This window comes from Mustela erminea, chromosome 13, assembly GCF_009829155.1.
Source record: "Mustela erminea isolate mMusErm1 chromosome 13, mMusErm1.Pri, whole genome shotgun sequence".
In the NCBI taxonomy this organism is placed as follows: domain Eukaryota; kingdom Metazoa; phylum Chordata; class Mammalia; order Carnivora; family Mustelidae; genus Mustela; species Mustela erminea.
The window spans coordinates 68,293,175-68,316,747 of NC_045626.1; the positions used below are offsets into that span (position 1 = coordinate 68,293,175).

Here is a 23,573-nt window from a genome sequence, read left to right on the forward strand (position 1 = left end):
GCCGTCGCCCCTCTGAACGGCAGTTTCCCTACTCCCCAAGGATTCCTGGCAGGACAAAGAGATTACATGAAGACACAGGGCTGTTTTCCTAACAGCTACCCTGAGCTCTCGCAATGCCCCAAGCCCTGTGCTATCACCAGCCATGGCTGCATTTAGTCTTCAAAGCAACTCTGCGAAGTAATCTGCAGATAAATGGCTAGGAATGGTTGGAACAAGGATCTGAGCTCTGATCCGGTTCCCTCTGCCTGGAACACTTACCCCACTTACCCCCCTTTTTCTGTGCCTAACTCGGGGGGCTCCTCAGGTTTTTGGCTCCCCTGGAAGAATCCTTCAACCTCAGGCTGGGGTGGGCACCTGGTCTGGTCCTCTGCATTGAGACTTTTTCTCCCTTCCTCCACCAGCCAGCAGGGGAGTTCCAAGAGGCAAGGACTTTGTCGCACTTACAGCTGTAGCCCCAGAGCCTAGCACTGTGCTTGGCATACAGCAGGTGCTCAGTCAATACTTGCCAAATGACTGAAGGCATCATGTCAGCATCAGGATGCCACCCAGACCCTGAGGAGCTGGGGAGAGGGGAGGAAGACTTTTGGACTCCTGCCATGCCTTACATTAGCAGCATCATTTCTGAGTCCTGACAGTCAACCCCCTGGGATGCCATTTGAGCTGGCTGAATTCCGATCACTGTTTCACCTTGGAAAGGCAGCCACAGCCCTTACCCAGCAGCCCAGTAACTGATGTCACAGCAGCACCAGGAGCTGTCCTATTAATATTAAATGTGGACTCCACTGCGGCAGAGCTGCAGGCTAGAAGAGCTGGAGGGGGCCTTGCCATGTCTCCATGGAGTTGTAGGCAGGGCACAGATGGAAAAGGGGTGCGCAAACCGGAAAGCCCCCAGCAGAGGAGCATTACACTGGCCCATTTTAGTCCCTGGCTTAACTCAGAAAGAGCCAGGGCAGCGTGTGCCTGCAAGGGGACAAGGAAACTACTGACTGAGCCCAAGTGGTAAACCTATGGAGGATTAGGGGCTCCCGGGGAGATTTCCTGGATACAGTGGGAGGGTGAGCACTGGCGCCAGCTGGACCTAGACTCCACGCCAGGTTTGCACTGTGCAGCTGTGTGAGCGGGGAGCAACTGCACCATCGAGCCTCCGTTCTCCAATCTATGAAATGGGCATGGTACCTTCCTTGAAGTGCTGTTGTGAGAGGATTAAATAAAGCAAGTGATCTAGATAGAGGACCCCTCTCAGCACATACTAGGACCTCGGTAAATACTTCTCCCAAACCAGGTGCAGGGCCTGAGGCTGGAGTGAGGAGAACTGAAGATGCTTCACACATTCGCTGGCCAGCATGGCCAGAAGAGAGGGACACTTGTGGACCCTCCTTTCTGATGGCCTAACCCCTTCACCAGATAGACGAGGATGCCGAGGGCCCAGGAGGGAGCAGAGGCTCACACAGCAGAGCTGGGTTCTGACCTGGTCTGCAGTTGTCTGCCTGCCTTCCCCACCAGTAATGTTGAGAATATGCCCCCATTCCCTGATGAGTACTGGACAAAGCAGGACCTTCATCCTCCACTCCCTCCTGGTCTCCTTCCCATATGTTTCCCTGCAAATCCTGGGAGCTTCCCAAAGCATAAATCCAACCATGGCATCCCCTGCTTAAAACTCTTCTGTGGTCCCACACTTAGGGTTGCCAGAGAAAATACAGGAGGCCTGGTTAAAACTGAATTTCAGATAAAGAACAAATTATTTTTCAGTATACGAATGTTCCAAGTATCACCCACACATGATTACACTAAAAAAATTCTTCATTGTTTGGGGCGCCTGGGTGGCTCAGTCAGTTAAGCGTCTACCTTCAGCTTAGGTCATGATCCCAGGGTCCTGGGATCGAGCCCCACATTCCCTCTCCACCCCCCACCTTGTTTGTGCTCTCTCTCTCTCTCTCTCTCAAATACATAAAATCTTTTAAAAAAATTCTTCATTGTTTATCTGAAATTCCAAGTTAACAAGACAACCTGTATTTTCATTTGCTAAATCTGGCAATCTGACACAAACAGCCTTCAGAAAAAAGATCAGAGTCTTTCACTGGCCCATGAGGCCCACTGTAGCCCCAAGCTCATCCTTTCCCTCTCTTGCACATGAACTCTCTGCTTCAGAAACAGCTTGTTGGCTTTTCTGGAGAATCTCAAGCTCTCCCTCTCTTCTGCCTTTGTAGATGCTATCCTTTCCACTGGGACCTTCTCTATACCTCTTCCTCCTGTCACTGCCCCACTGTGCTTCATCTGACCCATCCTCGGGCTTCTGAAGCTTTGCTGTTTTCTCTTGGAAGGCTTCTTGGCTCTCCAAGCCTAGATGGTACCTCCCCTGGGTTCCCACTGTGCCTGGGGAAGGTACTCTGCCTGTCTCATTCACTTGGTGCAGAGGAGAGGCTCATTAAACACTTATTATATTGGATTGCTAAATTCCACAGGCCCTCGCACCTACATCTATCAGCTAAATCCTACATGCCACCCAAGACCCTATTGAAATCTAACCTCCTCGAGGCCTCCTCAGGACCTGATCCTGCCAGTTCAGTCATTCTCCAGTGTAGCAAGCAATCTTTTTATCCCATAAACTCAGCAAAAGCAGCACCCCTCCGACTCTCCTGTGACCTGCAGTGCCCAGTACGGTACCTTCCTACCAGAGGATAGTCAAAAAATGCCAGTGAGTTTGGAGGATACCAAACCAAGCTCCTATGTCTGATTCTCTCCCTACTCAGAGGTCAGGAACCAAATCCTAACCCTTCCCTGTAGCAAAGCCTCCTGAATCCTCTATGCCTGTAAAGGAGACAGGGAAGCATCTTTCATTCCCACCTGACAGAACAGCAAACAAAGGAAGTGGTGGAACCAAATGTTTGTGGTTCAGGTCTCTGGACTCCATCCTACCTCAAGGCCTTTTCACCTGCTCTTCCCTCTGCCCAAAGCACTCTTCCCAAAAGATCTTCCCTTGGATCTTCTGGGAAGATAGGAGATTAAAGATGACCACAAATACTTTGCCACTCGCCCCATCAAGAGGTGGTGTCTCTCCCGAGCACTTGAATCCAGGCTGGCCCTGTGACTTGCTTTGACAACAGAATGTGGCAGAAGAGACATTTTATGAGTTCAGAGCCTAAGCCTAAAGAGACAGTGCAGCTTTCGCCTTCCCCCTCTTAGAATGCTGCCCCTCAATCACCATGTAAGGCCAACTGCAGGATGAGAGCCTGTGCAACAGGGAGCTGAGGTGCCCCATCCAACAACCAATACCAACTGCTAGAAGGCTGAGAGAGGCGTTCTTGGACCTTACAGCCCAGCTGTGCCTCCAGCTACATGCAGGAGAAACAGGCAGAGAAACCACCCAGGCCAAAGATAGACTCGTGAGAAATAATAAATGGTTGTTATAAGCCACTAAGTTTGGGGGTTTGTCACACAGTTTGTGTTTGTAACGTGGACATCCATAACATGCTCGTCTTCGTTCAAGTACCTGCTCAGAGGTCACCTCCTCTGAGAGTCCTTTCCCGATCATCCTGGCTAAAACAACACACTCCCCCCACCGGTTGCTCTCTACTCCATTATCCTGTTTCATCCTGTCCTGGGCATGTGTCACCATCTGAAATCATGATATATTCACTCACGGACTTGTTCTTCTCCTCCATGTGACAGCAGTTTCCATGAGGCCAGGGGCCGTAATGGTTTGTTCCCTGCCATCTCCCTAGCACTTGTGTGGGGTGTGACACAAGGAAGATGCCCCCAGTTGGTGATGGTGGTGAAATCATGTGCCTGCCCCTTGCTGGTGTGGCACTTCGGGGGCAGAGTTGTAGGTGTGAGCTCCCACTTGGCTGCGTCCTCCAAAACCAATGCCCCTGGGAGGTCAGGAAGGTAAGGCCAGGTGTCCAGGCTTCTCTCATGGGCAAGAGCTTCAGGGAGCCCAAGTTGAACAGGAATGAAAGGAAACTGCCAAAACGTTCATTTTCAGCAGGGCTCGGATTCAGACCAAGGACATCACTGGCTTTCTCCCTCCGTTGCCGATCACCAGCCGCCTGGCCATTTCTCCTGAAAGATCGCAAAGCTGAGGGTCTAGGCAATGGCAGACAGTGTCCTCCTCAGAGGCCCAAGGATTTCTGAGTCCCTAACACAAAGCAGATCCTCCGAGCCTGCTTTCTCCAAAAACTGGGTAAAGCCACAGCCTCAGCTGAGGGAAAACTGCACAGCCAAGAGCAATAGAATCTGCTATCAGTCTCTTCAAGCTACCATGCGGTGTTCTGTGGGGGCGGAGCGCGCATCGCCACGGTCCAAACCAGGCAGCTCTCCAGCCGGGTGGGCTCCTGTTGAAATTCTGGCTGCACTGCTGGGTAGCTGTGTGACTTTGGTGCGCTACCTAACCTCGCTGAGCACCAGCTTCTGCATCTGCAGATGGCGCACAATGAAAACCGAAAGTCTAAAGTTGTGCTGGTTGTCGGAGGGAGGGGTGGTCGATGAGATTGCGCATGCGCAGCACGGCGCCGAGCAACAGAACTGATCAACGGTTCAGTTCTCTAAGTATTTCCTTACCTCTCCATATGCTGTTGGGGGTTGGGGTGGGGGGCGAGGTGTGTGGAGAGCAAGATTTGAGTAAGACTCAGACCATTCCTGGGGATTGGAGCCACATTTAGGAGCTGCCTGTCAGGGACTCGGTTTACACTGTGAACCCGTTGGTCCATATTGGAAACACTGGAATGCCTGATTCTACTTAGCACTCTTCACAAGGCTTATGAGAGGACCCCTCAGAGCAGTCCTCCAACCCTCGTGGAGCACGCCCGGAATGGAAAAGGCAATGGTTTGGGGGTAGAGGCCTGGTAGGGATTCAGGAGGCCATGGTTGGAGGCCCAGGTCTAGCACTAATAAGCTGTGTGACATGGAATAAGTCACTTGCCCTCTCTGGGCTCTATCTGGTGTCCTCATCTATAAAATGGGTCATTCATCCCTGAATTACCAACTCATAGGGTGGTTGGAGGATCAGATAATGATTCAGATGCAAGAATGTTTTGGAAAGCATTAGCTGTCTGATGAAGAAAACTATTAAAACTGAAAGGACTATGGGAAATCTCTGTACCTTCTGTTCAGTTTTGCTGTGAACTTAAAACTGCTCTAAAAAATAAAGTCTATTTAAAAAGAAACAAACCTGGATTCTCTAGCAAAACAACAACAACTAAAGCTTTTAAATTAAGCAGTATAATACGAGGCCAAGTTCTAGATCGCAACTTGCATGATTCCGGGCAAATGAGTTAGTCTTTGTTACTGACAGGGGCTTGGTTTTTCTTCTGCAGGAGACAGGAGCCCTAGGGCAAGAGAAGGGCCAGGGAAGATACTGTCAGATACAAGACAGATGAGATAAAAAGATGAAGCCTACCAGCCTCCCAAACCCCTGGGCAACCCACGGAGGAGGTTCCCCACCCAACTGTGAGCTGAGGATGGGGCTACCTGTTTCCTTTGCATCCCCTGCGCCCCCTTTGGATCTCAACTCCACCCCAGGTAGATGGTGACTCAAGTTCTGCAGACTGGTCCCTCTGCCCCTGTTGCCATGGTGCTGCAGCACAGCCTGGCCAATCAGGAAGGAGATGGGTATCTGAGCCTCTGTTGCTAAAGCTGGCAGCAGGACGACTGGCCAATGGGAAGAGCAGCAGAGTGGGGCCACCATGGAAACCTCAGCCCTGAGGTTCCAAATGCGTTTTATCTCCATGCCTCCTTTGCAGGGGGATGGGGAGGGGGTAGGCTGGGTTTTCTGCATTTCTTTTTGGCAAAGAGCATCTCACAACCCCGGAGAACATTCAGGAGTCGCATTAGGGGTGCACGACAAGAGGCATCTTCAAAGAGTGAGAAAGGACCCCAAGCTTAGCACAGCACAGCTTCAGACATTCCCTTCATTATGCTTCCATGATACACTCAGCATCACTTATGTCTTTGATCTTAGCCCATCCCCACGGATCTACCTAGCTCCATCTGTCCTAAGAAATGACTGAAGACTGCAGAAAAATCCCCACCCCACCCCAAAGTAAGAAAGGGAACACAGGGCTTACCCCCCAAAAAATGCTCTTCTGCCCTGTAGCTTTGTGGCTTGGCACAAACTGCAACACCTCTCCCCCCAGGGGCAGGGTACAAAGGGGGATCAAGATCAAGGTCAGACACAGGTGTTGCCCCTCTCTGTACAATTTGAAGACTGGGCAAATGGGCTCTGTGATTCCCTTCAGATCTCTCATTCTAGACTTAATGCTCGTTTAATCTTCAGGCTCTGGAAAAGCAGATCTACAAGGAATAAGTTTCCCAGGGGGAGCCCTATAAATGGTGCCAGTGGACACAAATAAGACTCAGACTGCTTTGTGCCCTTAAAATGCCAGACCAGCAGGGCCATGAGTTTTAGGGCCTAGGCCCAGAGGGGTAAAGCTGCCCCCTCAAGGTCACTCAGGAAGATAGATGCAGAGCCAAGATTAGAAGCCCTAACTCCCAGGCTCAACTCTTCAGCCTGTAAGGTGCAACCTGCTTAAACCAGCCTTTTCACCTCCGTGCAGGCAATCAGAGAGCTATGCACGCCCATCTTCTCATGCCCCTAATTTTGCAAACACGGACATAATAACTTCAAGTTAAAATGTGTCCGTCCTGTTCCCCACTCTCTTCAGTCTTTTACTCTGTTGCCTGGCAACAGTTCTCTCCAGACACCTAGGTGTCATCCCAGAGACCACTCCTTCACCCTCATCCTTCCCACCAAACCCACGGCCTAATCATTTCATCTCCTAAATGGCCTCTAAGTCTCCCACTACTCCCCTCCCCCACCACTTTCCCCAGCTGAGGTTCCATCATGAACTTCCTGGACAACTGTTGGCTTCTCACGGGCTTCCTGTTTTTGCACTTGCTCATCCCATCCCCCGCTTCCATTTTCTATAACCACAGCCAGACGGTGTCTTACAAATACAAATCTGATCCTGTTACCTGAGGCTTGCTTAGAGACTTTAAGTATAATAACCAAAATCCTTAACATGCCCCGGAGGCCTGCATTGTCAGTCCCATATCCCCAACTTCATCTTGCCCTTCCATGTGCTCTGCTCTAGTTGCCTGGAATATTCTCACCCCTACCATGTCCCCCAGTTCTTCTAGTTACTCCTACCCACCCTTTGGCTCTCTGTTCAATGGTCACTCTCTTGGGGAGGCTTTCTGGACCTCCTTGAATTGGTCAAATTGCCCTGTTTCAGGCTCTCCTGGCACTATAGACACCTTTCGTTTGTAACAAATATCACAGTTGCTGTTTTACACTTATCCATGTAATTTTTTAATTCATATCTGCAACCCCTTCCCCACTTGATATAAGCTTCACGAGGGCAGTGGCTTTGTCTTGTTCTATGCCTTAAACATATGGATGAGTGGATGGATGGATGGATGGATGGACAGACGAGTGGGTCTGTGTATGTGTGTGGGTATTACTGGATGATAGGTAGGTGGGTGTATGGATATATGGATGGAGACTCTCATTTTCCCCAGCTTAATTAGACCTCATCATATCTCCCTCTATTCTTGGCTAGTCTATCCACCCTTTATTCATTTAACATATACCAAGCATGTCTGATGTACCAGGAATGTGCCCACAGTGCTGTCAGAGCCCAGGGAAAGAGAGATCATCATGACCTTGGAGTTTATTTTATTTTTTTTAAAGAGTGTGTTTATTTATTTGAGATCACAAGTAGGCAGAGAGGCAGGCAGAGAGAGAGGGGTGGGGGAAGCAGACTCCCCACTGAGCAGAGAGCCCGATGCAGGGCTGGATCCCGGAACCCTAGAATCATGACCTGAGCCAAAGGTAGAGGCTTTCACCCACTGAGCCACCCAGATGCCCCTATTTTATTTTTATTTATTTTTTGAGAGAGAGAGGGAGTGTGTGTGTGTGTGTGTGTGTGTGTGTGTGTGTCTGTGTGTGTGTTTGCAAGGCAGGAGAGGGTCAGAGGGAGAGAGAGAATCTCAAGCAGGTTTCACAGCCAGCAGGGAGCCCAACATGGGGCTCAATCTCACAACCTCTAGATCATGACCTGGGCTAAAATCAAGAGTCAGATGCTTTTTTTTTTTTTAAGATTTTATTTATTTATTTGATAGACAGATCACAAGTAAGCAGAGAGGCAGGCAGAGAGAGAGGAGGAAGCAGGCTCCCCGTTGAGCAGAGAGCCCGATGCGGGGCTCGATCCCAGGACCCTGAGATCATGACCTGAGCTGAAGGCAGAGGCTTAACCCACTGAGCCACCCAGGTGCCCCAAGAGTCGGATGCTTAATGAACTGAGCCACCGAGACGCCCCTACCCTTGTAATTCAGATATTAACAGCTACATCCAGTTAGCACTTACTACTGTGTGCCAGACATCACTGTATGCTCTCCTCCTACAAAACATACTCCTTCCTTTCTACTTATCAGAGCGCAGCGGCATCTCAAGCGTCAATTCTTCCCCTGTTATCCAGCCTGTGCCTGATCTCCCATCCTCAGAACTGCCCAGCACATAAGACTGAGCCACTCTTTCTGGTCTTTGCTCATAAACTTCTTCATGTTATCCTTTCTCCTCGAGTCTTCCTCTCCACCATACTCTAAGTAAGCTCCCAGGGGACAGGATTCACGTCTTAGGGAAGGCCAATCTGTGGCATAGCAAACATACTCACTCATGTAATCTTTACAGGAGACTGAGGGAGGCATGATTACCCCTATTGTCAAGAGAAGGAAACTTTTTTTTTTTAAGATTTTATTTATTTATTTGACAGACAGAGATAACAAGTAGGCAGAGAGGCAGGCAGAGAGAGAGGGAAGCAGGCTCCCCGCTGAGCAGAGAGCCCAATGCGGGGCTCGATCCCAGGACCCTGGGATCATGACCTGAGCCAAAGGCAGAGGCTTAGCCCACTGAGCCACCCAGGCCCCCCAAGAGAAGGAAACTCCTGCCTGAGGTCACATAGTAAGTGGTAAAACTGGGTGCTGAAGCATGGTGGATTTGAATCTATGGTCCTTAATTGGCATTCACCACCAGTCTGAATATTTCCTCCAGCAGCCCTGGCTGCAGCCACTCCACCTGTGCCTGAATACTGCTGGTGTGGAGTGACCTAGCCTATTACTGAATACTTGCCTGTTAGGAACCTTATTCTAGGGGCATCTGGGTGGCTCAGTCGGTGAAGTGTCTGCCTTCGGCTCAGGTCATGGTCCCGGGGTCCTGGGATTGAGCTCCAAGTCAAGCACCCTGCTTGGCAAGGAGTCTGCTTCTGCCTCTTCCTCTCCTCATTCCTTGTGTGTTTTCTCTCTCTCTCAAAGAAATTAAAAGAGAGAGAGAGAGAAGAGAACTTTTATTCTGAACAAAGGTGAAGTTTGGGGTCACTGCGTAGCAGTTTCAGACAGGCACTTTTTGACTTTGCAACTGCTACCCAGTGACCCCATTTCTGCCCCCGTACGACCAGAACAAGCACGTTCCCTCCTTCCACATGGCAGTTTGTCAATAATTTACAACCAGCTCTCATGTCTCCCCTACATCTTATCCTCTTGGGGTTGGGGGTGCTGCAGAGAGAGCACTAACCTTGAAATAGAGAGAGCCTGGGTTCTTATCCTGGCTCAGCCACTGTCCACAGACTAATACACTTCAAAACAAAATTAAGTAGGTGATTTGACAAACAAGGGCATTAAAAAAAAAAAAGAAAGAAAGAAACCCTATCACCACCTCCCATCACCCTTGTTTCATAAAAGAAAGGGCATCCTGACACATAAAAAGTAGGGCAGACAATCTGAGATTTAATTTACCTTTACGACAACTCCCTACATTGTCCCCATTTCTCTCATTTCACCGTGTCCTGGCTCAGACCCTGTGGGGGACTGGCCCAGGTCTACAGCCTGCAAGGACCTCTGCTCCAACCAATTAAAGAAAATGCCATCAGCCAGAAAACCCAGAACAGAGTGCCCTGCCATCAGGTCACTGTTTCGAGAGGGAAGGAAAAGGGGAACGGGTCTGGCTCCGTGGGATAGCGGAGTTCAGGAAGCAAGACAGACTTCTCCATTGTGTCACAGCCTCCTGTCCAGTTTCTGTCCTGGCTTAGATGAGCAAAGTCTCTCCCTACCCTCGTAACTCAGTGGGCACCCCTGAAGGCATGCGGCAGGCAGGAGCTTCCCAGGACCATATCGCTTAATGGTAGAACCGACTAGAAGTCAGGAGGACTGTTGCGGCTGGAAGGCCGGTACAAAGCCTGGTTGGTTCTGCAACGACCGCAGATTCTCTCTTGGGGCAGTTCTGGGCTTGTTCTGCCCAAAGCCTCTGACCCAAGGCCTCCTTGCCACTCATTCATTCTCCTCTTTAATGTTTTAAAAAGGCCTACTGTATGCAAACACTGTGCTAACAATGGCAGTGCAAGGAATGACTTGGTCTCTGTCCTTGTGGAGCTCAGTTTATTAGGAAAGGCAGAAATTAACCCAATGTGGGGGGTGGGTGCAAACCTATGTGTGTGACGAGAGCTGGTGCAGAGACACATGCTGCCTGGATCGCATGAAAATAGGGGAATTCTGCTCCTCCGTGGTCATAGATGCTGGGGCGGTAATGACCAAGCTGAGATGGGAATGAAGAGCAAGTCTTGACTGACCCGGAGAAGAAGGAGGAAAAGCAACTTGCAGGCCAAGTGCCTGGGTGTTGGCATCCATCACAGGAAGAGCTAAAATGGAGCCGGTGTGACCACAGAGGGGGAAAGCACTGGAAAAGACATGCAAGAGGATGATGCTAGAGAGGTAGGTGGAGGGCTCACAGGCTACTTAAAAGCACTGGCTCTTTTTCTTAATTGAAATAGGAGACCACTGAATGGGACTGAGTAAGCAAAGTGCCACGAGAGCAAAGAGGAATCACCTGCCTCCTCCAGGAGAGAAACTGGGAATGGATGTTGACCAGGTTTCGTGCTGATCACTTTGCAACTTAGACATATGTCGAACCATTATGCTGGATGCCTGAACCTAACATGATGCATTATGTCAAGTATACATCAACTTAAAAAAGCAGCAATGCGGGGGCACCTGGCTGGCTCAGTTGGTTAAGTGTCTGACTCTTCATCTCAGCTCGGGTGTTGAGCTCAGGGTCGTGAGTTCAAGCCCCATGTTGGGCTCCATGGTGTGGAAACTACTTTAATAAAAAAACAAACAGTGATGATGGTAGTAGTGGTGATAATAATATGGATAAAACTAATAACAGAGCTAGTGTTACTGAACACTATGTCCCATATGCTGCTTTCACTAAGCATTCTTTATGCATCCATTCATTCAGTCCTCACATTTCCGCTGTGAGGCGGGCACTATTAATATCCCTGCTTCACAACTGACAAAACTGAGGCACAGGAAGAGTAAGTAAGTTGCCCAAGGTCACACAGCTTATAGGTGGTAGAGCTGGCAGATAAGGGAGTGACCTCTGAGCACCTATAGACATTGGTCTCATAAAGAAGTCCTAGGACCAGAAAACGCTATCCCATACAAAAGACGTCTGGGGACAGCAACCTCTAATAAACTTGATGTGTAACTTGGGCCCTGAGTCCATGTGGTTTGAGCACCTACCGCATGCTATGTATGCACACTGAGGTGAGTACTGAGGATTTGGCAGGGCCAAAAAACAGTCCCAGAACTTACGTTCTAGTGTGGAGAAAAGACAACACACAAGTGGGCAAACAATGCAGATAATTGCAGGTGACGAAAAGAACTGTAAGGGAGAGATAACAGGGTAGGGTGTTGGGCAGTGACAGGTAGGGGAGGTAGGGGGTGGTGCCTCTGTAGACAAGGAAGACCTCACTGAGAAGGCAGCAGGTGACACCAACAACGAGAAAACAACTGAGCCATGACCGTTCCAAGAAGAGAGAAGAGTCATCCAGGGCCCCAAGGCAGGGGCAACCATGGGGTGTTCATGGAACAGAGTGAAGAGATGTTGCATCATTCTGAGTGAGCAGGAAAAGTTGAGAATGGAGATAGACGGTTCCAGAAGCCCAGGCCCCATAGGGCCTTGTGGGCTGTGCAAAAAGTTGGGATTTCATCCTGAATAGATGGGAGGTCACTGGAGGGTTTCAGGCAGGGGAATGGCACAGCCTGTTCTATGTTTAAAAGAGAGCACGTTGGCTGCTGTGAGAATGCGTTCTCCAAGGCAAAAGAGGACACAGGAGGACCAGCCAGGATGCTGCTGCATCAGACGAAGGTGGAGGTGGTGAAAAGGTCAGATTACAATATATTTTTGCTAATGGATTAGATGTGGGTGGGGCCGAGGGAAGGAAACAGGATAACCCAAGGCTTTCCGCCTGAAAAACCGGGTAGATGATGGTACAGAGACTAAAACGGGGAGGACTGTGGGAGGAGCAGGTTTGGGTAGGAGCCAGGAGGACACAGCTAAATCAAGAGTTGTGTTTTACACATATCCAGTTTGGCACCCTCTGAGATCACTCAGGAGAGGCTGAGAAGGCAGCTGGACTGACAGGCTGGAGTTCAGAAGTGGGGCTGGCGCTAGAGATCTCAGGTTGAGACACACAGGCCTGGTTAAGTAGCTGGTGGTTAGAATCATGAGACTAGGGCGCCCAAGGAAGGAAATGCAGAACGTCGATCCAGGGCCCGCACAGCCTGGGATCCTCCAGTGTGTGGAGACTGTACAGAGCCGTGGAGGTCCGTAAGAGAGGGTAAGGAAAATGGCTGGAGAAGGGAGTCCGGAAGGAGAGTGTGGCCTGGCCCAGCTCTCTGCTGAGCTACCTTGTCATCTCAGGCAAGTTGCTCCCCATCTCTAGGCCTCAGTTTCCTTTTTGTAAAATAGGAGCAGGAGGGGGGTGGCCCTACCCTTCACTGAGATGGCTCCCCCTGGATCGTTGTGTGATATTCCTATGGCCATAGGCCAAATGAAGAAATCAAAACTCGGGCCTGACCACTTCGTTTCCAGTCCTCCTATAACGGGCTTGCACTAGAAGAAATACAAAATACAACAAAACATAACCCAAAGGCCCACCTCTGAGGGCCAGGGGACAGGGTAAGGTTATAGGACCTGGTGTAGAATCCAGATCTTGCCACATGCGAGCTGGGTGACTTTGGGTGACCCTGATCCTTACAGGTACTCCTCTGTAAGAGGCAGCCAATAATGCCCACTATGAGGGGTTGTTGCTAGAAATAAACCAGGTGGCAAGCAAAAGCACCCCACACAGCTCCAGGCATGTGGTCAATGCTACTTCCTTCCTTCTTCAGGAAGATTTCTTCCCTGAGTCAAAAGAAAAGGACTCCAGAGCAGCTCTACCCTTGGGGAACAAGGCAGCTCTGCTGCCACTCCGCCCTGGGGCTGCCAGCTCTGTGCCACCTCCGTCCCTCACCTGCATGGCAGGGAGAGTCTGCAAAGCCTGTCTGGTCAGGCAGCTGGGGCCATGTAGGGGCGGGGAGGCACAAAGGGGGGCATCCGCTTCTAGGGCCAGCCATAGCTATAAACTGAAGCCTTTTCCCAGGCTGGCAAAGTCAGGAGATGCTACAACAGGAAGCAGGTTGGGTGACCAGGCTCCGTGTCTCCTAGAAGTGGCTCTGGGGTGAAAGTAGCCCCCAGAGAGTGGGAGCCGGGCCTGGAGCCTGGATTCCTGGTCTGGCTCTGTCGCGGTTAGACTAATGGCTACACTTACCAGGATCCTCCGTACTGCCAGACACCGAGCCAGTGCTTCAACTGAGGGTTCTTCAGCAACCCTGCACGCATGGTGAACACATTCCTATTGAAAAGAGGGGACTGAGGTCCAGAGAAGAGAAATTCTTGCCTAAAGTTACTGGGCCTTCCAGATATTTCTTTTGAAGATGTGTCAGATGGGGAGACCCCCTTCAGTGGCCTGTAGCCTGCGTGTCCTCGTCTCTCTGCTTTCTCCGGCCACACCGCCTCTCCCCGGGGCTCACAAGCTTCATTTCCCTCTTAGGTTCTTCCTTTCCTCCCACCTCTGCCCTTTGCAAGCTCTGCCATCCATCAGATTTCCATGGAAATGCCTAGAAAGCCTTCCCTGAGTCCTAGACCAGGTTGGGGGCTCCTCTTCAACCTCTCACAGCGACCTCTCCTTGCCTTTGCTGCACTTTTCACAATGAATTATTCCACAGCCATAACACTAGTGAGCTACGTAACATTTGGTTCACCATCATTCTCCCTCCTGTATCCGCACGATACCTGACACAAAGATGGCTCTCAATGGTTGCCGACAGGAGAATGACCAAACTTGTGAACATGAATGAGAGAGTGAGCCACAAACGAATCTCCCTCTTGCAGAGACGAGCTGATTGCTATCCTGCCAGGAGACAGAATACTTGTATAAAGGGCCGTCTCCTTTGAGGTCTAAATCATAGAACCTGGGAGAAACAGCACCTTCCAATCACGCAGATGCTGTCCAAGGAGGCATGCGTGAGGAGATCCCAAGCCGTGTGAGTTGCGAATTGGACACCCAGCCCCCAGCATGGGTTAGGTCCCCAGACCAGGCTGGCTTCTCAGTGCCCACCCCCAACCCCAATCTCAGACCCCAGCAGGGGCTGCCAGTCTCCTAGTTTCTGCAGGAGATGGTGGGAAGGGAGTGGTGGTCAGACTTGCCTCGTGTCGCAAGGGGAAGTGGACCCCGTTTCACTTCTGCTTTGAGGCGAGACACATCCTGTGTGTCCCACCACCCAGGAGTGCTCCTGTCCTAGCGCCAACCACCAGCTGCGGCCAGTGTGGAGATGAGGCACTGGAGAGCCTGGGAATGTGGCCCTCATTGCCATGTGGGGAACCCAGGCCCCAAGCCCTGACCTCCCTCCTTCCCGGACATGGCTGCCCCACCATGGAAGTTACCTTCAGTGGGCTTCTTGTTTCCATGCCCCCGCCTCTTTCTCTCTAAGGGAAGAGCCCTGGGGGTGAAGGATCCCTATGTTCAATCCCTCCCCTGCCACGTGGACACTCAGTAACCTTGGCTAAGTCGCTCTACTACGCTGCGACTCAGTTTCTCCTTGGCGGAGTGGGTACCACCACGTAGCCGCCTCCCTCAGGCTGTCCTCAGGCTACTAGCACTTGGCTCATGGGCACGCACTTGCTTGGGATTCAGTGTTAAGAGCTATTACCTTTCTTCTGCTTTCTGTCACTCCCTTCCCAAGCTTCAGACCAGCTTGTGCTGGACCAGATTCCCGGCACATCTGCCAGCCACATCCAAAACAGTGTCTGGTCTCCATGAGGGGTGTATTTACAGCACGGCCTTAAAGTTATGGCATATTCTGTGTCCCATCCAGACCACCTGGCAAAGCTGATGGCATTAGGTCTCCAACTCCCAATTCCTTGAAAAAGGCAGAAGGAACATCATCCTTGCCCTGCCCCCAAGTTTGAAGTCCAGCCCTTGGAATGGACTTGCTAAGGATCGCACAGGTCGTGGGCACTCAAGTCAGACAAGAACTGTAGGGAGTCCAGGTGGTTGTGCAAGTTCTTAAAATATTTCATAGCACACCCCCCGCCAGGGGTCTCACACCCATGCCCTAGACTCAGCATGATTCTGGGAGCTTGGACAGGCCAAAATTACGAGCAGGGTTTCTGGCTTACTGAAGAGAAAGGGGATAATCAAAGAGGCTCATTCTCTGCTGGCCCCATCAGGGATGTCGGCCCCCTCCTTGGAGCCTGGGTATGTTTAGAGCATGCTCTTCAGATCCACGACCAGAAAGAGCAAAGCCTGACAGGTGAGCAAGGTGTCATGTCTCTGTCCCCTCCTCCCCAAGGTGGGACCCTGGGGCCCAGGCTGGCTCAGGGCTTCCTGACAGTGGACCATGTGTCACTCTGGTTTGTACCCTGGAACTTGACCACACTAAACTCCCTCTGGAAATCAGCTGTTGGAAGTGGGCGCTGAGTAGGGCGGGTTTGGAGAAATTGCTCTCCAGTTTCCTCTCTGTCGGGTTTTAGGCAGTCACGTTCTCTTGTTTGATCTGGTGCCCCCCAGAATCCCTTCCCTGGCCCACCCTCCTCACCCGCCTGCCTTCAAATCCCAGTCGAAATGCCCCTTTCTCCAGTCTTCCCAGTTCCCCCACACAGAATTAGGCCCCTCTCCTCTATTTCTGTAGTGCTTTACACCTGTGCCCTTCCACGGAGAGTGCAGGGCTGACATGGTCGAATGAATGAATTGAACCAATGCTAAATGAGCTGAGCCCCTATGTGTGACGGGTGCTCAACGTGGAGGACACAAGGATGAGCAAGGTGTGCTCTCTGCCCTCCAGGAGATTATATGTTACTGGAGAGACAAGCTGTTTGTACAAGGAAAGAGAAACACAAAGGCCATGGCACAGTATGTAAGCACTCAGTATGACCAGGATTCTAATCCTGGTTCTGTGCACAACTTGGGGTATGTCCCTAAGCAGGTCCCTTAGCCACTCTGGCCTTGGGACATAGCAAGAGTAATAGCTATAGGAGATTGGGGATGGGGTTGCCATCAGAAAAGGATTTAGAGCTCCATAATCAGGGGCAAGTGGCATGTATCTTTTCCTCCAAAGTCACAGGAAGGAGGAGCCCGCCATCTGGGCCTCTTACCAGATCAGAATCTAGCTCAGGGTATCCTAACTTCAACTCTATTGATGTTTGGGGCTGAATAATTATTTGCTGTAGGGGTTGTTCTGTGCATTACAGGGTGTTTAAAAACACCCACGAGATGCTGGTAGCACTTCCCACAGTTGTCTCCAGACATTGCCAAGTGTCCCTCAAAGGGGGGCCAAAATAGCCCCCAGTTGAGAACCCCTGGCTCGCTCCTGGTTCTCCTCCAGTGCTGTATCCAACCGCCTGGAAAAGGGGTGGGGGTTTTGAGACGGCATCAGGACAGAAATGTCACAGGCTGTTCTCGGGCGGAGCCCCACCCGCCCTCTCAAGCTTGTGTCTGCTCAGCTTCTGAGGACACACAGGATGAGGCAGGACATTTCACCTTGTGAAGAGGTGCCTTTCCTAGGACAGCGCCTGGTCACACCTATTTGTTGCTCCCAGACTGTGGGGAGGAGAAGAACCCAGAATGTGAGCTACTAGGGTTGGATGAACAAAGACATTGGAAAGATGTTTCTCTCCCAGAATGCCCTGGGCTTAAAATAAAATTCTGTCTCTTTTTAAGAGACAACTGAGGATTAACGGGGAGAGACTGGGCCTGGATAAGCAATCTGGTAAAATCCACAGTGGACAGAGAGGAGGTAAGGGACTCAGCTCCCATCCGAGCTGCCACCAGCTGCCTCAGAGACTGAAAGAGACTCCTATTCCCTCTTGGCACTTAGCTCTTCTGCTAGTTGAGGAGGGGAAAGATCTGAAATCTTGTGATTCCCCAAGGCTTCTCCCAGACTCATTGCCAGAAGAGTTTGGATGAAAATACTGGGGCCTGGAGAGAGGGGTTTACTGGTGGTCTTATAGCAATTCCCCCCACCCACACCCTGTGCTTTGCCACCAGGGTGAGAAGAGATTTTCTTCCTGGAAGGACTATGTGCTGATTTGCTGAGGAAAGAGATGAATCTTGCTGCAGCCAGAGAAGCAGAGGGAAAACAAATCTAAAGATGGGTAGGAATGAGTCCTTGGTGCCTGCTTTGCCCCCCTCAACCCATAAATCCAGGCCAGGCACTGGGCAAGTGTGTGGCCTGGCCTGAAAGCCAAGAGGTACCCAATGCACTTGCAGGCTGAAGTCGGTGTGGGGCTGGAAGGGAAGGAGCAGACAGGGACTTCCAGAGAGGAGCCTGGAGGTGAGGAAAAGCCACTGACAGACGCTCAGATCACTGTGTACTCCCAGCAGAGCGTCTATATGTGAGGCCACGATCACGTGTTACACATCTGTACACCAGCAGAGCCGTACCACACACACTAGAGTCAGCTGAAAGGAATACGGGGCCCCTAGCCAGAGCCCCAGGTCAGAGCAGAGGTGACGCCTCACTGACCCGGCTGAGGGGGACAGCACAGTGGACGGGGGCTGGGCTCTGGGATCCCACAGGCCTGATTCCCAGCCCTGCTATTAGCTGTGTGGCCCTGGGCTCCCCTGCCTGGGCCTTCCACTCTCATCTGGTCTGAAGATGGCTGGTAAGATTACCCAATGCAGTGGAACATAAAGTATGTATGCTACATTTCCCAGAACAGCCAACACTCAAGAAATGGAGTGTCTGGGACACCTGGGTGGCTCAGACAGTGAAGGGTCTGCCTTTGGCTTAGGTCATGATCTCAGGATCCTGGGATTGAGCCCTGCATCAGGCTCCCTGCTGAGCAGGGAGTCTGCTCCTCTCCCTCACTAGCTCTCTCTCAAATAATTAAAATCTTTAAAAATTTTTTAAAAAGAAAGGAGGGGCGCCTGGATGGCTCAGTGGTTTAGGGCTTCTGCCTTCAGCTCAGGTCATGATCCCAGGGGCCTGGGATTGAGCCCCACATCGGGCTCTCTGCTCAGCAGGGAGCCTGCTTCTCCCTCTCTCTCTGCCTTCTTGTGATGTCTGTCTGTCAAATAAATAAAATCTTAAAAAAAAAAAGAAATGGAGTGACCATTATTATATATATATATAACTGAAATTGGCTTCTATTCAGCTTTCTGACCCACTATTTCCTATCCACATTGGTAAAGCCTCACAGACTTCCTTAGCATCAAGCGTATGTCATTTGCTTCTTCCTTATAATACCTCAAGTTTCCATTTTAATTATTTGGATGGGTCTCTTCCTACACAGGGGATATGGGCTTCCGTGCCCATCCCATGTAGTACTTGGCAGTTCCCGGCCCAGCTGCATAGGCGTCGGTGGTCCTGTGCTTTGGGCAGCCCGGGCAACTCTCTGTCTGCTCTCAGATGTCATTTCCCTCAGGTGTCAAGTTCTCTGCCTCTACTGTGTTGCCTTTCAGTGTGCAGCTTCTAATCTGCTTTGGTCTAAGAATCAGACTTCTAGGATAGTTAGAGCTGCATATAGAGTACTCACGAAGAAGCCCAGAGAGGAATCTGGAACAGGGCTTCTCAAATGAGCCACTGAGAGCAGAGTGTCTGTTTCTAGCGCAGAGTCCCAGGACACCCCGCTTCAGAATCTCCGGGAGAGGCTCTGGAATCTGCAGTTTATACAAGCTCCTTCACCCAGGAGCACTGGAGAACCACAGCTGGGGGACTAACACGGCTACCACTTCTGCTGTAAAGACTTCTTGGCTTCTTTCCATTCCTTTGGTAGAGGGTGCAGGTGTTATTCTATCACATCTCTTTTCCCATCAGGTTTTTCTGCATCTCACACTCTGTGTGGTTCCCCACCCTGGATTCATTTCTACATTCAGGAGGTCGTCTGGTGGGTCCCCAGGTGTCCGACGGCCTGGGTACACCTCGGCATGACCACAGAACTGAGAAATGTCTCCAGAGCTGCTCAGCTTCGGTCAACAACCCTGTTCACGACAAGGAGCCAGCATGGCATGGTCAGAAGGCCCTCTTCATGCTTTTGGCAATGTGGCACCTCTGACAAGAGAAAAAACTTCTCAACAGAGGTTCTTGGCACCTAGATAAGGCAGAATGACCACAGCAACTAGTTAGTGGAGTGCAGCCCTCTGGCCCAAGTGGGGACACTAGGCTCTCGACCACTCTGACTCCTGTCCATCCTACGAGGCTCAAGGCCACTTCCTTTTTAAAGACTAGCCCATCCACTCCAGCTCTCTGATTATTCCCTTCTCTAAACTCCTGGTGTTCAGAGAGTCTGGGGCAATTGCCATCACTTTAACAGTTGAAGTTGAGGGAGGGGCACAATGTTCCAGGCACTGTCCAAGCTCTCTACCCACATTCTCTCATGTGGTTTTCAAAACTCTGGGAGGTGGTAGTAGTGTCTTATTTTATAGATGAGGAAACTGAGGTTTGGAGAGATGCAGTAACTTACTCAGATTCACACACTGGCCAGTGGCCCTGCTAGAATCTGAATCCAGCCATTTGCCTCCTGCACCTGCCCTCTCAACCGCCACACGGCTGACTACAACCAAATGCTCAGAAAAACACTGGGCCTGGGAACTGGAGGACCTGGCCCTTGTCCCAGTTCCACCTAGAGCCTAGGGCAGGTCACTCCATGTTTCCTTAACTGAGAGAAAACGAAAGGGTTGGGCCAGATCTCCAAGAACCCCTCTGCTCTAAGGCTCTTGTCTTACTTACTTGGCCACCCTCATCCCCCTTACACTGGGGTGACCCCAAGTCATGTTGTGCATGTGTCTGGGTCTTGATGCCCCACTTCTGAACATGAATAAGCGCCCTCCATGACTTAATTTAGGGAACCAGATTGGTGAGCCCATCAAGGTCCTCCTTATAGTCCATGTGTCCTTCCTTTGTGCTAGACCCTGTGAGGGTCCCTGCCATGTGCACCTGCTCCCTTGGTCTCACCAGCTCACCCACTCAATTCTCAGTGACTGGAGAGTGTGCCAGAAGAAATTCTCAGCCTAGAGGGCTGAAAGGGGTCAGCAAATAATTACATTGTCGCAAGCACAGAAGAAGAGCAACACTCAAGAGAGGTAGGGGTATATGTATGTTGTTTGGGGTTGGGAAGAAAGGTGAGGCCATGTAGTCTCTAACAGGTGAGGAACCGCACTCGAGCTCTCACAGAACTAGAGCCAGAACACTCTAGATCTCACAGCAAAGAAACGGCAGGGCTGGGCTTTAAACCCAGGTCCTCTTGGCCCCAAGCCTCCCGCCTCCCTCTCTCCACCAAGAAATGGTTATTCACATTTATACACCTGGTGTGGGGCCTCCGATCTGCATGGACACATCCCTCATATCTAACCAAACCACATACTTCCTCAGGCTGGGCTCTCTCTGCATCTGAGCAGCAGGCACGGAGGGAGGTGGGCGGGCCTGAGGGACAGGTGGGAGGACTAGGTGATGGTGGAGTTGAAAGAGGATTGAATTCTACTCCCAGATTCTGCCTTGGACAAGTGGGTGGAAGGAGGTGCTGGTCAGAAAGGAAGAATGTGGGGGAACCAGGTCTCAAGGGCACAGGTGTTTCAGGCCCGGCTCTGAAGAATGAGTGGCTAGCATTCTTGCTTGTCAGCTGCCTTCTTCCACCAAATCACTGAGCCTTCTTTTCCTGGGTTATCTTTGGAAGAGGAGGGTGGAAAGTAGATCACTGAGGACCACACACGTCTGGGCCACATGATCTGATCCGGACAGGCACATCCATCGACAATCATGTAGGAATCATGCTGCCACATCCGGCAACAATCAGGCAGGAAGCTGGATCAGAAACATGGCAAAGAGGACTTTCCATCCAGGAATGTCAGAACCACCGTTTGTTTACTGCCTGCCAGGTAGTAAGTGCTTTCATATACCTCTGTCTTCTGGTCCTCCTACCATCCTAGCAGACAGTTTCCCATTTTACAAATGAAGGGTATGGAAGCTTAACAAAGAGTAAAGGTTTGTCTGAGGGAGGGGAAAGTGAGAAAGGGAAAGAAAATGGGATTTTTATCAGGGACCTATTCCTCACCAGGAATCAACCCGTGTGCTTTCACATATATTAACAGATCTTTTCTTTCAAAATCTCTAAGTGTAGCGTAAATAGCTCCAATTTGAGGAAAGGCGTTCCATTAAGTAACTTAAGAACCCAGCGCGGGAGATTCAGATGCAACACCCAGCCCCCAAGTCCTTGAGTCCAGAGTTCATTCATTCACTCCACATATTCAGCCAACCCCATTTCTCCAGCATTTGCTATATTACACTGCATGTTTAGGAACACAGAGACGAACAAAATAGGCAAGCTTCTGTCATGCTAGCATGGAAATGTGCTGAGTGTTGCCCGGGAAGTACAAGGTGCTGCAAGAAGACCTGACAGGTAGCCTACTGTGCTTTTCTAGAGAAGTACCACGTGAGCAGAGAGCAGATGAACAATGACCAGGAGTTAGCAAGCAGAGTGGGCCTGGAGAGGAGTGTTTTAAGCAACTGGGATAGCATGTGCAAAGGACCTGAGCTGCTAAAGAGTCTGTGATGTTCCAGGTGGTTGGAGGAACAGCCCAGGACAGATAGTACATGGCTATGTCTAGGATGTTTGAAGTTCAAGTTACCAAAGACGTCTAAGTAAGTGGCGGGCACGATCAGAGTGGTTCTTAAATGAGACTCTGACTGCCAGGTGGAAGATGGCCTGGAGGGAAAGCAGAGATGGGTTAGGGGCTCTCCTAGCCATGCAAGAGGAGGAGGAAGATGGAGGAGGGCTGCGCAGGGCTGGGCGCAGCAGCAGAAGGCTGGGAAGAAATGGGTGGCTTTGCAAGCTACTGAGGACAGAAATCAACAGGGCTTGTGTGGAGAGATGGAGGCGGAGGCAGTGGCAGTACCTAGTCATGCCCCCTTTGTCCCACAACCCCTCACCCCTGCCACTAGCAGGTTAGGGAAGGGTGCTGAGGCTGAGGCCCCACGCTGAATCTTATCCGTTTAAGGAGTAGGTTCTAAACCTTGGTGTCAGTAGACTCCCCCCCTTTTCTTTTCAGAATGCCATGACATCTGCGTGCCACACCTGGGTTCACCCACTTAGCAAGATTCATTCTGACAGCACAAGCCTGCAGTTGTGCGTGGTACTATCTGCTCTGCTCAATACGTCTGAAAGAAACTATTCTGTTCTTGCCCAAGGGCTTATGAAAAGACATCTTTCAGGAAATCCACAGCCAGACTCTCCCAAGACAGTGAATTCAAAGTCCTCCTCACCTTCTGTGGCTGCCTCATTTGCCACCATGTCCCTGCCAACAAGGCCCGACTGCCCAGCCGAGGATGGGATCGCCGCTGCCAGGAACAAGGCGGGGGCCAGAGATGCTGCATGTGGCACTTTATTCCTGCTTCTGATATGTACAGGTATATACAGTTGGTGTGAGCCTATGGTACACTATTTCACAAAACTATCTTACATCCTGTGCATACTTTTGGGCGGGAATCAGCAGACGGCTCCGAAAAGCCCACGGCTAGGGGAAAGAAAGGACGCTCTCAGGAGCCACCCCTTCTCCAAGGACATTCATGGGGGCTGCTCGCCCCCCTCCCCAGTACTGAGGTCCTCCCACGGACCATCTGGGCCTCCCACCTGCTCTCAGCACTCGTTTCTTCCCGAGTCTTTCTCCTCGAGGAGAAGAACATTTTGTTGGCGGGGCAGGGAGGGAAAGCAGCAGCAATGGCCCTCACTCACGGACGGAGGCACTGCCGCCTGCTGCCCAGAGCCCCACTGCCCCTACTGGACTTGGACAAGAAAAGAATCCTCCCTGTGCTTCGGCTGTGCTTCGGCCCGCGGTGCAGCCTGGCCTCACGGGGCACTGGCATGCATCTTCTCCAGGCAGCTCGTCCAGAACATAACCAGCCGGTTGTCGCGGTTGATGCAGAAGTCCGTGAAATCCCTGAGCAGCCGATCAGCAAACTTCTCGTCCCCTGTGGCACTAGAGCGCCATGTCTTGGTCAGCATGGTATTATAGGCCCAGTTGTAGCCAACCCGTTCCTCACAGAACATGTTCTGGTTGGTGGAGCTGGTGGAGTTCCGCCGCCGCCGCTGTTGTCCTGAGAACTTGCGCCTGGAGTAGGGCAGCTGCAGGAACACTGTTCCTGAGGAGCAAGGGGAGGCCCCATGTCACCACCACCAGGAGGGCTCCCCTACCCCTGGGCAGCTGCAG

General features: G+C 51.1%; 1 protein-coding gene across 10 annotated transcripts in view; it reads right to left on the reverse strand.

The window, feature by feature from the left end:
- Positions 1 to 22,732: 22,732 nt before the first annotated feature.
- Positions 22,733 to 23,573, reverse strand: part of DEPDC5 (DEP domain containing 5, GATOR1 subcomplex subunit) — a 136,784-nt gene continuing 135,943 nt past the window's right edge. For all 10 annotated transcript variants that reach the window (XM_032310146.1, XM_032310151.1, XM_032310152.1 and 7 more), the window contains one exon: positions 22,733 to 23,505. In XM_032310146.1, coding sequence (XP_032166037.1) covers positions 23,213 to 23,505 — 293 coding nt within the window. In that variant the 3' untranslated portion in view covers positions 22,733 to 23,212. The remainder of the gene's footprint in view (positions 23,506 to 23,573) is intronic.